This window comes from Leptonotus elevatus, chromosome 8 (genome assembly GCF_054856555.1).
Source record: "Leptonotus elevatus isolate MCC_2025b chromosome 8, RoL_Lele_1.0, whole genome shotgun sequence".
NCBI lineage: Eukaryota > Metazoa > Chordata > Actinopteri > Syngnathiformes > Syngnathidae > Leptonotus > Leptonotus elevatus.
Genome location: NC_141246.1, coordinates 5,167,254 through 5,183,018, shown reverse-complemented (window position 1 = coordinate 5,183,018; position 15,765 = coordinate 5,167,254). Strand labels below are relative to the sequence as shown.

Sequence of the window (15,765 nt, the reverse complement as noted above, 5' to 3'; positions counted from 1 at the left end):
TCTTGTGAGAGCGAGCGGTGCAGCACAATGCGAGCTGTATGTACAGCTAATTAGCAGAAAATAGCGCAATGATTGGCCGCCATCATGTTTGATGAATGGTCTCGTTTGGCATAACAATATAATTGGAACGTTAATAGAGAGGGGGCACCTCCAAGATGTTCTTCGTGGTGCCTCTCCTTTACCTTCAGGCCGCTCTGCACCAGCTTGTGGATGTCCAGGAAGGGCTCCTTGAGCAGCTGCAGGTCATGAGTTAGTATCCGGACAAATCCCTCCCGCTCCAGGACAAAAAGGCGCTGGGATCCGTCGCCGCAGTGCACCACGGCCACCGGCTGCCGCAGACCACTCAACACCTCCTGGGCACAGTAGCAGTTGTGTTTGTGTTTCCTGGGCAATGGCGGAGATACAAGAAGGTCAGAGAGAGGAGAAGGTAAAGCGAAAAAAAAAAAGGTTGTGGGAGAATCTCAAGCAGTGGTTATAAGTGGATGTTTGATATTAACTCATTCACTCCCAGTCATTTTCACTGAAGCAACTCTCTTTGCTCCCGGCTGTTTTACTGAATTTTGACAGATTTTGCAAGGCCTACAGAATATTGTCTTCTATTGCTATAAAAACATGGAACCTACCAAAAGAAAGATTAGAGGCTCCTCTTTCAACAGGAAAAAAAGTACATTTCTATCAGTTTCCGTTTTTAAGCAATTAGCATTAGAATATAGCAACGTTTCATCATTATTCATTAATCTGTTTAAAATAGTGGGTAAAAGAGATTTTTGCAACATGGCCCTGGTTGATCTCGTATACTCTGGTGCCACCCGCTGGCTGTTTTTGTAATAACTACCATTGCTTTTAGCGACCTATTCAGTTCAGAGGCTGCATCAAAGTATTCTGTATGCTCTAGCATAAAATAAAAAAAAATTAAAAAAATTATAAATACGTTTTGGGGACCATGGTATTATTTAAAATAGAATGTATTTATAAGTTTTTGGGAGCAAATGAGTTAAATCACATTATGCATATTCTAAAAATCAACAGGCTCTCGCTCATAATTTTTTTTTGAATGGCTGTCAGACTTAGAAAAGTTAAATTAGCCCCGGCAGCAGTTTCATGACATAAAATTGGGTGGACATGTCTATAATAGCAGGATGCACAAAAATGTCTCAAGGATCCATGGCTAAAATTAAACAGGAAGTCAGCCATTTTGGGCTTGTACTTTGACAGATTCCTACTAAGGAATTTGCCCAAATCAGAAAAAGGTATTCTCCACAGATTAAATATTTTATGCATTTTGCAGAGCTGTCGAGCCAGATTTTAATTACAAATATCTGAACATCAGAAACAACCCTTCTGTGAGTCACACATTCAGATCAAGGCTAACAATCAACATCATCACATTGACTCCATGTGTGTGTGTTTCCGCTCTGCGCTAGTCACTTGAACTGTCCTTGGTTTTGAAAACGGGCCAAATGTTGCCTGGTCGGGTGGCGGGTGCAGCCTGGAGTAAAGTGGAGATGAAAGGCCTTGCCACAGAGAAGTAAGGCGACCATATTGACGCGTTTGCATTGTGTGAGCGAAAGCCCCTCCTGAACAAACTTTAGCACGTGACTTAGCTTGTTGCTACTATGCAATTTAATGTCAGAATCTGACCCCAAAAAGAAAACAAAATGTGGCCACAAACCTGCTGATATCTTCCATTTTCTCATCTCCCAAGTAGTTGGAATCTTGGCCCTGCGCTTGCTTTCGTTGAAAATCTGGAAAGCATAGTCCGGCATCTCGTCTGCCGTAATATTGGCAGAACTCGTCCACGTCAGCCTGGAACAATTCTGTAAAAAAAAAATAATAATAATAAATAAATTCTAATCAAATATGGGTGGGGACATTTTCTAAACGAAGCTGAGCAAAACAGGAATGGCTTATGAGTTTGGTGTTCATTGGAGAAGAAAAGAGACAAGTGATAGACAGGAAAGGAAAACAAGATACCATATGTGTGCGTTGGGTCAAACCACACCACAACGAGCAGAAGAGACATCTGGCCAAACCAAACGCGGACAGGGGTTTTCAGGCTAAAACTGCAAGGAGGACAGAGACTATAATTTACACCGACGTGAATTTGGCTTCGCTTTTGGCATGTTTGTGTAAATATTCGACTTTGTGAAAAACATTTATTGACAATGTACACCAGCTGTCAGTCTGATATGAGTGCAATGCGCCGTCTCCTGGTGGGTGAGCGAGAAACGAAGACCCTTTTGGAGATCGGAAAGCCTCAGGAACTCAGGGAAATGTTTGGCCTTCGGTATATAATAAACAGGACAGAGTGTGTTTAGGATATTAATATTCTCTTTAAAACAAAACTATCATGTATCAGTCTGGGAGGTCGATTTGAGAACTGCACCGTCAACTTGTCTTTATGAGCAACCAAATACAGTCAAACACTGGCCATTCCATGATGTTGCTTGATTCTGAGGAAAGCAACGGATCTTAAAACATGTGCATTTGTGTACTTAATTTAATAAAAAATAACATACTTTGTTTAAATAGCACTTTTCTAAGTACTCAAAGCTGCTTTACATAGCATAAAAATAAGTAAGGATACATAGTGCGAGGAAAAATACAATAATCAGTAATGAGTGAAATAGTAAAGTGCAACATGCATTTATGGTTATAAAATAACCATAAATTGTACAAACATCGGGATCGCAGATTTAATTAAATAAAGAATTTTGATTAATTAAAAAAAAAAAATCATTATTTTTCATTTTAAATTATTTTGTTTTCATTTTAGATTTTTAGTAGCTTTTTATATTTATGTAAAAAAAATCAGTAACATCACAACATTATTGGTAAAAAAAAATCTGCAATTATTTTAGGAAATTAATTAATGTAAATATTTTGACAAATTTTCAAATCGAGTTCTGCGACACATATTGTTTATTGGAGAAGTTTTCATTGCTGGTCGTTGCCTTAAATCAGTCATTAAATGTATTGCTGTTCACACAAACTATTGGTTCCCTTACTGTATGCAATATGAACCGAGTTACGTCGCAAGCCGTGATTTCTGGCACACCCCTAGTACAGTATGTACAGTATGAATTCTTGTTTCTCTTTGACCGCCCGTAAAACTGATATCTCAGCCACACACATACAAAAACAGCACTGGCACAACATTATTCCTAGTGTGCACTACTTCCGGAGCTCCCCTCGCAAGCTTAAAAACAATCTGGCCAATACTGTTTCCTTTGGTGAAAGCCAGAAGACAGACAGACAGACAGGAGTGGGGGTGAAAGCAAATCCACCCGTGATAAAAACACAAACAGGGTCCTACCCCGACCCCTTTCTTTCATCTGCCACTGCAAGGGCTGACCGCAGCAAAAAAGTGGAGGTGATAGGATATCCCCCTTGAACATCTAAACACAACACGGAGATCAAAGTAGCACAGGAACACAAGCGCGCCGGCTATACCACCCACCCGCTTGTGTCCGCAGTTATCTTAAGCACGCTGGTGTGGGAGCTTGGGTCAGGGGAGGGAGGGCAAGGGTAAGAGGGGATGATGGTGATGGTGGTGCGAAGGTGGGAGCGAGGCCAAATGGAGGGTTTCACAAGGGCTGGTGTGACATAAATGCCACTAAATAGGAGGGGTTGAACCGAACAATCGAATAGACGACTTTACTACTTCACACAACTATGAGTTTTGGCATCTTGTCTTTCAATCGGCCAATTTACAGAGAATTTTCAACTGGGCTGACCCCAGATGACTTTTACACAGAGATCCTGCAACAGAAACCTTTCACACACAAGTCAGTGAATGTGGGATGTTTTTTGTCCTCCTCGCTACGTGACCCTAATAACACCATCATACTTCTACGGCCCTTAATCAAGTCTCCATTGGAAAGCATCTCCAAATTTGGCCATCTTAGGTCATGAGTCATGACGCACAAGTGAGCTGGATTCAGCACCAGTTCGCCCACTAAAGGCCACATGAGCAGGTCGCGGGCCTGTTTGAAAAATAGCTCAACATTTGTGGGACATTGTGATTTCCTCGGAATTTGAAAAGAGATTTATATAAATAATAGATTGTGGTGAGAATTCATAAACATCATCAGTGCCTTCACAAAGATGAATTGAATATCATTTATTATTAATAACAAAATTGACCTGTCAATTTGACCTTTTAAGAGTGCAAGTTCATCTGGTAGCCCTTCATATTGTTCACTATGAAAAAAACTAGCTCAGTTTCAACAAGGGTGGTGACTCCTAATATACAGTCTTGAGTAAACTTAACGCCTGATTTTGGAATGTGGGAGTAAGCCAGAGTTAATTAGTAAATAAATAAATAAATGAAGAAAGAAAGAAAAACGAAAAAAATCAGAGGTGAGCGCGTCAATGAATTTTGAATCGTCAACAGTCGGGTCACCCTTCCGTCATCGTCAATCTGTCAATATTTCAAACGGAACCGTCACTCCGTCATTCGTCGATTGCTTAGCAAAGTGAGCATCCGTCAATGTTCCCGCCATTCGAAGAAAGCATCCGTCAATGTTTCATCAATCGTTCGTCAATCCGTTAGCAAAATGTGATTGACCGATTGACGATTACTTTGACAAACGAAAAAAACCCTTCCGTCCATGCTTAGTTAGTCAATTTTTAGAAGTTTCCCATCAATCGTAAACAAAATGGGCATCCGTCGTTGATGGAATGCCCACCTCTGGGAAAAAATACAAAATAAATGAATTAATAAATAAAGACAGAAGAAAAATGTACACAAGTACAAAGAGAAAAAGCAAACCTCAGAGCTACGAGGCAAACGTGCTAACCACTCAAACACTGTGCTGCCGAAACACATTTTTTGTGTTAAAGTCAAACATTTGCAAAATTGGGAGATGCTTCTTATCTGATCGCGGTTAAATAACATGTCAATCAATGTACGCTATTCCATAAACGTGTGATTTTCAAAATCTTCTTGTCCATTTTGATGTGAATAGAAAGCAAACTTGAACAGAGCAAAGGAGCGAGTGAGTGAGCGGGCATGCTGGCAAGAGGCAGCACGAGAGTGAGTGAGCGAGCGAGCGAGCGAGGGAGAGACAGAGAGAGAGAGAGAGAGACAGAGCCTTGTCCATATTCGTGGCTCCCCAGCGCTGAAGCTTCCATCTGGTTATCTTCCAAAGGCAACCTGGGTGGCCCGGCCCAAGTACTTGACATCTTGATGCACTTCAGCAGTTTTACATACACACTGGCTTTGTAGAAAAATAAATGTGTCATTCGTCACCACATATGCTGATCTGTGGCGGCGGGGGCCCGCGAAGAAGGAGCACAACACGGGCTGGGAGAAAAGGGGAGGAGGGGACTCGTCTTTTCAGCTTTTTTTTTTTTTTTTTTTTTTTTATAATGCTTTGACTCCCTGAGCCCACATGTGTGTCAGCTCCCGGGCAGTAACTTCCAACCAACCGCGCCTCCTCTACGCGCCATGAGCTAATGTCGCAGCATGTGCCCGCCAGCGCAGACAAGGACGAGTTATGCTGCAAAGTTTCATATTCTGTAGTGGAGCATATGCGGGCAGGGTATTTGATCACGTTTTGGAGCGCCGTAAGTTCCAGCGAGACTGTGTGAAATTTTTACTGCAGCATCAATTATATATTTGTGACATTTAACAAGAGCTTAGTAGAGATTTAGCATGACTAAGCCTAAAGAATTCCTTCTCCTGTTATATACTATTTATCCTGCTTTTGTCTTAACGATACTTGTCACAAGTGTCGCTTATTCGCCGCCATGGAGACGATGATTAGTGACTTTTTGAGGAGGGTCTTCTCTTTAGCCGCCAGCTGATGAGCTGTGAACCTAGTTTTGTTCTATTTTAAATATTGACATGGTACCCAAAACGTATTTATACATTTTTTATGTCTTTTTATGCATACACAAGGCTTTGATACAGCCTCTGACCTGAAGAGGTCACTTGAAGCAATGGTAGTTATTACAAAAAACGGCCAGCTGGTGTCGGCAGAGTATAAGAGATCAGCCAGGGCCATGTTGCAAAAAAGCTCTTTTACCCAGTTTTGAACAGGTTTCTAAATAATGATGAAACTTGACTATATTCTAATGCTGACTGCTGCACTTTTTTTTCCTGATGAAAGAAGAGATTGTAATCTTTATTTTGGTAGGTTCCATGTTTTTATAGCAATAGAACGCAATATTCTGTGGGCCTTGCAAAATCAGTCAAAATACAGTAAAACAGCCGGGAGCGAAGGGGGTTGCTTCGGTGAAAAAGGCTGGGAGTGAATGAGTTAATCAACCGCACATGTCATTACGTCCTCTCCAGAACATTTCCTACTTCCCCGTAACAGCGGTACACATGACAACTGCCTGTAACAAAATATCGGACGATTATTTTTTTTATCCACAATTTTTAGATGTCAGAATACGATCATTTTCCACATTTGTTATTTTAAAAATTACTTCTACAAAATCTTGCTGTGATTTCTTGTTCCATGACTGCTTGCTTGCTTGCTTGGGCTTATGTTGATTTTTGTTAGCGCTCATCATAATTGTTTGTTTTCACACCCACCTGCACCATCGTATTTTCCACGCTGATGTCAGTTGGTAACACAAACATGTGCGCGTGTGTGGTTGCGACAATCAAGGTCGGGAAAACATTGCCCGTGTTTGTGATTCTAATTCAAATAAGCTTCCAACAAAAAAAAAGACACAAGGGAGTGAGAGGATGCGTTGAAAAGCAGAAAAAGGGAGGACAAGCTACCAAACAAACGAGGGGTGGTCGGCAACAAATCAAGGTGAGGTCAGATGAGGTAAATCGCCGGATAAATAAATCCGCACGGAACAGCTGACCGACTGTAAGTGAATCTTACAGGGTAAACCAAACAAAGACTGTCGGGATTATTTACCCGGTACGTGTCCCCGGCAGGTGTAGTAGAACTCGCGGCAGAAGTCCTGGCAGAGCTGGGGCAGGTCGGGCTCCCTGTGTGGCATCCTGCCGGGGTCCGACGGGTGGAACAACACCTGCGCGTTGGGGGAGCAGCGCGCACACTTGATCTCCTCCAGCAGACGACCGCATTCTGTGTTGTTGGTAGAGAAGATCTGGAGACCACACACACACACACACACACACACACACACACACACACACACATAAGGACCAATGCCTGATTAATGTTTAGCGTTGATTTATCGTGTTAGGTTGGAAAAATGGAGTGCACTACTTGGCCTGTTTGCTGTCTCCACCCTGTTCCAAATGAATATGCATATAGGATTGAAGCTCAATAAACATTTGAGCTTTTTGTTTATCTGGTAAAGTATTTGCAAATGTTGTTTTTCCTGTCGATTTTTGACTGACTGATTCAAGGGAAATTGGTTAAGGACTAGAGGTTGTTCCACATAATGAGCAAGTTACACTTAATGATTCTTTTTTTGTTGATGACAAGCAAAGTATATTCCGATGACTTTCCAAAGGAATGACAACTTTGGGCATCTCAAGAAAATCATTGCGCTTTAAAGGTGGGTTACGGAAAAGCCTTATTCACGGGTGAATGCCGTGCTACTGGATGGTTCAGATGGATGGAGCTCTGGATGGTTGGTGGATGGCCAGCATGTCCCAATAAGGCCGCAATGTCAGTAAGGAGGCTGTGGCGTGATGTTTTAAGGCTGCAATAACAGGGAGTGAGGTGATAGGTCCCTGTAGAATGTCTGCAGGCTTCTGACTAACCATTTCCCTGTCATAGTATAAAAAAGAAGCGGTGCCTTTCCGCTTTCAGAATAAGATACCATTTTAAGCCGTGGCTTATGGGAAGCTCTATGAGAGTAGATGACGTCAACTCGGGTAAGGCAATCCTCAAATGACTTTAGATTTTGAGAGAGGTTGAGGCACCCATAAAAACCCAAACAGAAATCAGTCACCCCAGACATATACAGACATCACTTCCGACTATTGCAGAGCTCGACACTGACTTTTTTTCACAGGTAGCATCAGCATATGATTTGATCTAGGGGGGGTCGGGGTCAAATAGGCGACCATTTTGGTCACAGCCTCGAGCTCTGTCTTCTAAACTATGAGTAAATAAACTCTAAGGCACCTAGCTCAATCATGGTCTCTACCTGAACTGACAATGTGTCCCAATAACTTCAACATAAATGCTTCACCCCAAATATTGTACATGCGTGGTACTCTCTGCAGAATATGGTATGGGTCGTAAGTAAAATGGGTGGTATAGTAAATTAGAGACCACACCACAAATGAAATCTGCACAGACCATTTTAAATGACCAGCAATAATACACCACAGAGAGACAGTCAAGGCAAAACACGTTCAGACACCACCATTATCAACTAAATAAATATAAATAAATAAATATAATATATATAATATATAATATATATATATATAAAATATAATATAATATATCAATATAAAATAGCAGCAATTGCAATAATGGCCACTGCTCAAACTGATGCCGGGACCAAATTGCTTGCCAGGTGTGTCATCTAATTAAAAAGATAATAAAACACCACAAATACACACCTGTTACAATCTACAGTAAAAAAAAAACAACAACAACAAAAGACTCATCCTAAACACACGCTTGGCACTCTCTCTTGGTATGAGTAAAACGGGATCATAGCACAAAGCAGCAACTGCACTGTCATTTTTTATTTTGGTCGAGTTGTGCTCTCAAGGACAAATCGACATCACTCCACTAATTGTTACTGGTAGCCATACCCCATTTTCCCCACATAAAGTTCGACAGTAAATTAGCTCGTCTGGAGCACCAAATTATCCCTTTTGGTTGGCTAAAGTTTTTATTTTTTAAAAAAAAAAATTAAAACGACTCCCAGCCGCATGACACGTGTAATGAAGGAAGCAAAAAATACGAGCTCGACTTCGGGGGATCGTTAGTAGCCCGAGCGTTAATCCGAAAAGAAATGAACAGGATTATTTATGTAACAAATTAGCTGCAATAAAACATAATGTAATCTGGTTTGGGTCAAGAGCGGTTGCCGCTTGGGCAAGCAGAGGAGGAGGCAGAGGCAGGCTGGCAGTACTTTGCTCTGTGTGAGGTCCGTGTGTAAACACAAATGTAGAGATAGACAGGCACATCGTTCCCTCTCTCTGGTATCAACAAATTAGCAGTCTGTCCAAGTCAATTAGCCGCGAGGACCCAAGGCCAACATAAGGACGCCTTACACTTTTCCCTGATTGCGGAAACAAAACTGCCACTGAGGGGGAAAGACGCTCTTTTTGGAAGACGTGTTTACCGGGAAAAAAAAGGTAGCAAGAACAACCAGCGCCAAGCTGATTATGCTAACGTATACGGAAAATTGCAACACGACACAGTGGAACCTCAAAGTTCGAACGGCAAAAAGCTTGTGCAAGCTTATTGGTGGATCTTTTTAACTGAAACTTGTCAGCCAATCATAGAAGTGGTTCCCGGAGTAGCAGATGAAATTGTGGAGATAATCACGATGTTATGCATATGCGTTTTTAGACCAGATTTTCCAAAGGCTATAACACACAAAACAAACTTTAGACCAAACAAAAAATTTAATTTCTACGGAACAAAGGTACACTGGTTGAAGTGGCCATTCCTACCAGACTTATCTTTTTGACAGACTGCCATTTTGGGGGAAATCTTGTCACGAGGCTAACATAAAGATTAATATGTCGCACAAGAACTCTGTGTAACAAAACACAAGTGTCACACAAGACATCAGCAAATTTTGCAAGTCATCAGCCCAACTAGCATCAAAGGTTTTTGCGCCACTTATTCAGTCCAGGTAATTGAGTCGACTACTTTTGCTGGTAATCTTAGAGTTACTAGTAGCTATACGTGTCGTCACTTGTTATCAATATAAAGACTACTTAGTGAATTTTAGTGAATGTATGTGCAATCAAGGTTAGCGCAGTGTTTCATGTTTTTTTTTTTTTTACAGTGCTTAATTCAATACTTGCAAAAACAAAAACCTGTTTTCAAATCCAAACATTTGTCTCCGTTGCCTAAAAGGTGAAGCCTCGCACGTGTTCGTCTGTACGCCCCACAGCGTGGTGGGCATGCCTGCCCTCCCGCTCTAAATTGCCTAGTGACTCCGAGTGGCGTGAGCTGGCAAAGGTTCCACTGCGAGTAGCATTCGTGTGCTCTCAGGCGTGCCCCGCATCCATATGTTGCCGGGACAGACTCCAAATTTTTGCCGTCCAAAAAGCGGAACAAGCAAGGCTTTGTGTTTGTGCCCCTTTTTTTTTTTTTTTATGGCAGTGGTCAAGCAGCAATGTAAAAAAAAAAAAGTCAGTCACGGTGATGTATTTTGAACACCTTGGAATTTTGACACAAATGGGACAGCGGATCAACGTTTTTGGGAACAATATGCTTTAAATATAAACATTTTGATCACCAAACAGTTATATATAATTATGTGTGATGTAAGCATTTAATGTGGACTTAACTAGACCTCCTATTTAAAAGGAAGGAATAGGATTGGGCCACTTGGATCACGTGGTGCGAAACTGTGAGGGGACAAAGACTACTAAATTGGCTCATCTTGCATAATTTTTTGCTCGATAGTCACCAATACGCAAGCTTAATGTAAGACTTTCAACCAGAGCTGGTGATTAGGACTTTGATTTCCGTGACTTGTTACGCATTTGAGTCCATATGTTGGGGAACTTCAGGACAGACAAACTACTAAATTAGCCTTTAACACTAACAAATACGATAACTCCCCCCCCCCCCCTTAGAGTGTTTTAACTAAACGGTTGACCTCAGCATTGCCTGTTCAGGTAATACCGTTTATGGTCCACAGTTGAACATTTGCAGCAATTTTAGGATACCAAACCACTCTCCAGACGTCTGAAAAGAACACTTGTCAGTTATTCAGTGGAAGCAGTGGTGTAGGCAACACTAAGCTCCAACAAAACACTTGTCCTCTGGGGAATAGGTGTAAGTTGGTTGGCAAAAGAGGAGGGGGACACTCCCAAAGGCATTAACACTTGGAGGGGTTGATGACTGGGAGAGAGAGGGGGGGGTGGGGGTGATGTTCTCCAGCTTCTCCCATTAGCGAAACCAACAAACACAATGGCCTTGTTATTCTTTGGCCATAATCAGAATGGGCTCCGTGTGTGGGCAGTGTAGCTGGGAGGAGAAGTCGACTCTTTCAAACCCCCCCAACTCCCTCCCCTCTCTCCTCGCTTATTTGCATGACTTGAGGAAATTAAATGATGCAATAATATGCCCCCCCCCCCCCCATTTACTTCTTTTTACACTCACTACCAGCCAGGGGCCCCTGAATGATTCCAGGAGTGGTTTTACATGAAAATGGCCGTTATTCAAGGAGGGCACATTCAAGAATGACATTTCACGAATATGTTGATTGAAGTTAGTTTTTGACTCACCTACAGTAACTTACTTTGCGCCACTGATTTAATTGTCTGTTGTTTTATTTATTTTTAAAAATCATAAATGCAGATGCGGTGAATTGTGTTTAAGTAAATAGGCCTATAGTAGGACAGTGGGGGGCATTTAGAAATGACGTTATGTTGACTCACCTATTTTTTTTGTTTTGTTTTTTGCTCCGCAGAATAGTCTCGAAGAATCTCGCATAAACACGTAGTATATATAACATGATGCTGCCAAAGTTGTTAAACAAAAAAGAAAAGAAAAAAACATTATTGTTTTAGCTTACCTTTTACGTGAATATTTTAGATGGTTGGAAGGCGTTCAAAAACGACACGGACTTTGTTACAGTTTGTGTTTTTGGCTCACCAGGTTATTTCACATCGAAGAACAGTCTGAACAGACAATACACGCATAAAGTTGATAACGAGACAAAAGGGACGTTGTTTAATGAGTAGTCAGGTGACATTAGGTGAAACGCGCAGCGTGAGGACAGTGGAGGGACATTCAAGACCGGCGCATATGACAAGCGTATATTTTTGACCCACCCAAGTGATTCTACTTCACTCAATGGTCAGTAAATCCTCACTAAACATGTAATACAACAGAAAAAATGTGTGAAAAGTTGGCAGACAGGCATAAATGTCAATTATTGATGAAGTTTCTTAGCTAACGCTTGCTCGCACATACGTCGCCGTCTCAATTTTAAGTCAAAATTGGTGCTGGGGAGCATTCAAGAACGACACAGTTGTTAAAACAGTAAACGCAAAACTCACAAAATAACAGACAACTTGCTGTCAAATTTTTAAACAGATGTTGTTGACTTCGTATCCCGGTTGCGTATGGCTTACCTTTCGCCGGTAAAACCCCGCAGTAAAGCCAAACCAGCTGTCACCCATGGCAACGACCTCGCCCACACGCCAAGCGGCAGGTAACGTAAAACGTTTGCAAAGTGACGTAAACAAAACATTTTAAAACATTTCCCCGCACGAAAACATCGCTTTACGGTACAACCCGAGCGCACAGTCGGGAGGCAAACCACCACCCCCGAAAACCACAATAAAACAGCATGATGAAGGTCGTAAAAAGCCCCCAAGCTCCGCTGTTGTAAAGCTTACCCGGGCATCCCTGCGGTGCACGATCTGGAACGCGGCTCTCCGGGTGGGACAGCATGAGACACGCGGGTAGAGCCGGTGGCAAATTTCGCCTCCGCCGCCGGTTGCGGTGGTCGTGGAGGTTGTCGTGGAGCCACCGCCGCCGTCCAGTAGCACTTTCCTCTCGCGCTTTTTGAGGCGCTTGGGCAGGCTGCCGTCGTAGCAGCGTCGCCGCCTGGCGCTCAGTTCGCCACCGCGCTCGGGTCCGAATTTGGCGTCTCCGCACTCCCAAACATTGGCGGCGATGGCCAGCACCAGCACGAATTGCAAGTGCTTCATTGTTTGTTTTTTTGTTTTTATTTTTGAAATAACTTAATTTTCACCCCAAAAAATCAGAAAGATCCAAACAAATAAATCCACAATATTTCCAAAAACAGGCGAATGCTCAAAAAAGAGAAAAAGCAAGTTCTTATATTAGAACGCTATATATGTGTGGAGTTTATTACATTTACAAGTACCAGCATGCTGCAGGTGTCTGTCTCCTAATAACAATAATAATACATATTAGCGGTTTCCCAGAAAAAAAGCAAAAAGAAGGTGATAATTTATCCACAAAAGCAGAGTCCGGGCGTCCCTTGCCGATGATAATAATGATAATCCCTCGGTATGTGGATGCATTGAGGAAAAAAAAAAAGAACAAGGAGAATGGACAGTAAAAGTTCCTTCTTCTTTTCTGCTTGTCTTGAGGAGCGCTCACATGTTTTGCTCGTGCGCTTTCCTCCTTTTTAACCAGCGCGCGAGAAGAGTGTCGTGACGTATATGCTCGGCGGGGGCGCGCGCAGCACACACACAAACGCACGCACACACACACGCACGCACGAGGTCGACGGTCACCTGGCTGCAAGAAAGAGTGAGTGCGCACATATAAGTGTACATGCATACATAGTCCACATTTGCGTTTGATATTGGCATTCAAAGAAAATCTGCCTGTTTTCTATACATACAATACTGACCTACAATGTAATTATTAACACAAATAAGCAAGGATATTGACTGTAATGTGTGCTATTTTAGTTTTTTAAGTGAATTATTTATGACTACAGTTAGTCCCCCACCAGGAAATGATGGAAACGATCCTTTCCAGGGTCAAATTGTGCACGTCATACAGTCTTTATTTGAACTCTGCAGGTGTTCTCCACTGTCATTAGTGTCAAACACGCTAAAAAAAATAAGACAACTCCCAATCGAGTCTTAACTCAAGTGACAATCTGTAATTCGGGGATGATTCATGTCATAGATTAAATTTTGTAACAAATTTCAATGTCAACGCCGCACACAAATCTAAATGAAGTTCACCACTGTTAATATTTAAAATCAACACATTTTAGAGCGTGCGATTGCCATGAAGCGAGTCAGCTAATGGAAAGAATGCAAAGGGTGGAGATATTTCTCTTAGTTTTGTGATCTGTTCTTTTTGATGGTGTGTCAAATGAGAGTGGGTGCGCCAGATGAGATGTTAAAGGGGGTTTGCAGCATTACCAAAAAAAAAAGAAGGGAAAAGCCGCATTGCACAGAGTTGAGCCGGCGATTGTAAAGAATGCAGAAGGTCGGGGGATAATGGGGATGCGTCTTCCTCATAGCCGGTCATTTCTATAATTGCCCACAATCAAACCGGACCCCACTCCTGGAAGTGGAGACCCCCAAGTAAGAACAGGTGCCAATTCTCTTAAGGACAAAAAAAATTGGATGTGTTGCTTCCCGTAATCGCCACGCTCATCACCTCTTGGATGGCTGTTGGGTGACTCTTTAGAGGGACTGAAAGGGGATTTGTCCCACATTGAGGAGAGTATCAAGATAATCAAAGACGCCTTACACAAGGGCAACCAAATGCCAGGCAGCGGAGTCGGTATTATGTATACTTTTCATGTACTTTTTTTAAAGCCACATCCTCTGCATCATCCCGGTGTAATTGGTGCACCCCTTCTCCTTCCTTCCCAAAACAAAACAAAGATATCCCAGCTTTCTGCACCTTTTGCCAAGCAGCTTTTCCTGTACTCGCACACCCCCTTCAATATCCCAATGTGGTTGGCGCACCCCTTCTTCTTTCCTCACACCCACAAAAATAAAAACATCCCAGCCTTTCGCATTTTTTCAGCTCTCCCCCTGCATTTTTTTAAATGCCGCATTGCCGCGCACCCCTTTAGCATCTTGACATAGCACTTTTGTGTACCACGTCAAAAACGACCAAAAATACATCAAAACTACTACTTGTTACTGTTTTTATTGATTAGATTAAAATCTTGACCCCCAGTTACCTCCTTTCAGCATATTGCATCTCTTCCTGCACTTTTTTTTTTTTAACTTCGCACCCCATTCAACACTCCCCTCCCCCAAAAAAAACTCTCCTTTACTGTATTCACACTCCCTTAAAACATAAAAACTATGAGAAAAAATTAATGAAAATTTTAATCAGGCCGGTGCACTTTTTATGTGGTGCACCTTGGGTGTGCACCACCATTTGGGTAAATTTGGGTTGCAGAAAGTCTGTAGCTTCAGTTTGGGAGTGCGCGACGAAAAAAACATGTGGGATGCAGATGTGGAGCAGAGGGGAGCACATCTGCTGAGAGATAGATCATTGCATTCACACACACACACATGCGCGCGCACACCCACACACACACACATATCTCTTGTCTTGCAAAACTCTCAATTTCCAAAGCAGTCTCATTCCTGGTTGTTGTCTTGCAGTTTTATTGCAATTGCTACATTGGCTACACGTGAAAGAATTCCAAAGCTTCCTTTCCGAATTCCCTTTCCAGCCAATAGCAAACTCGGTTACGTGCGCCAAGTGCCAAAATGTGAAGTATTTGTTTTGATGTTGTTGGTGGTATGTTAGCTTGCATCATTTTGCAAAAAAATGACCGACATTCAATGTCTAAGAAACGGAAAAATGCATTAAATCAGATGCTAATTAGTGTTTCCTCAGTTCGTTCTCACTGAGGGCCAAATTATGTCACGGTTGCCGTCCAAATTGTCTGGGATTTTATATTTTCCCCATTTGACCGATAAATATTGTTTCATTTGCAGATGTAACTGTTGCTGCTATTATTATAAGTGGTTTTGTTGTTATGATTAATAGTGTGGTTTGTTGTCCCAGAAAAGGTATAGCAGTAATTATAGCCTGTTTTGAGGGACAAATGAGGAAAAAATGCACAGTTAAAAGAAAATAAGTCCAATATCAATTTACTTTTCACTGCCCCTTTTGAATATTTTGATCAACAAAATGTTATGAA

The 15,765-nt window shown here is 42.0% G+C and overlaps 1 protein-coding gene across 1 annotated transcript in view; it reads right to left on the bottom strand.

Annotated features, from left to right (window-relative positions):
* Positions 1-13,240, bottom strand: part of hhip (hedgehog interacting protein) — a 42,076-nt gene extending 28,836 nt beyond the window's left edge. The window contains exons 1-4 of the mRNA XM_086083904.1: positions 12,497-13,240; positions 6,885-7,077; positions 1,673-1,817; positions 183-384 (exon numbers count right to left, since the gene is read on the bottom strand). Coding sequence (XP_085940030.1) covers positions 183-384; positions 1,673-1,817; positions 6,885-7,077; positions 12,497-12,811 — 855 coding nt within the window. The 5' untranslated portion in view covers positions 12,812-13,240. The remainder of the gene's footprint in view (positions 1-182; positions 385-1,672; positions 1,818-6,884; positions 7,078-12,496) is intronic.
* Positions 13,241-15,765: the final 2,525 nt, after the last annotated feature.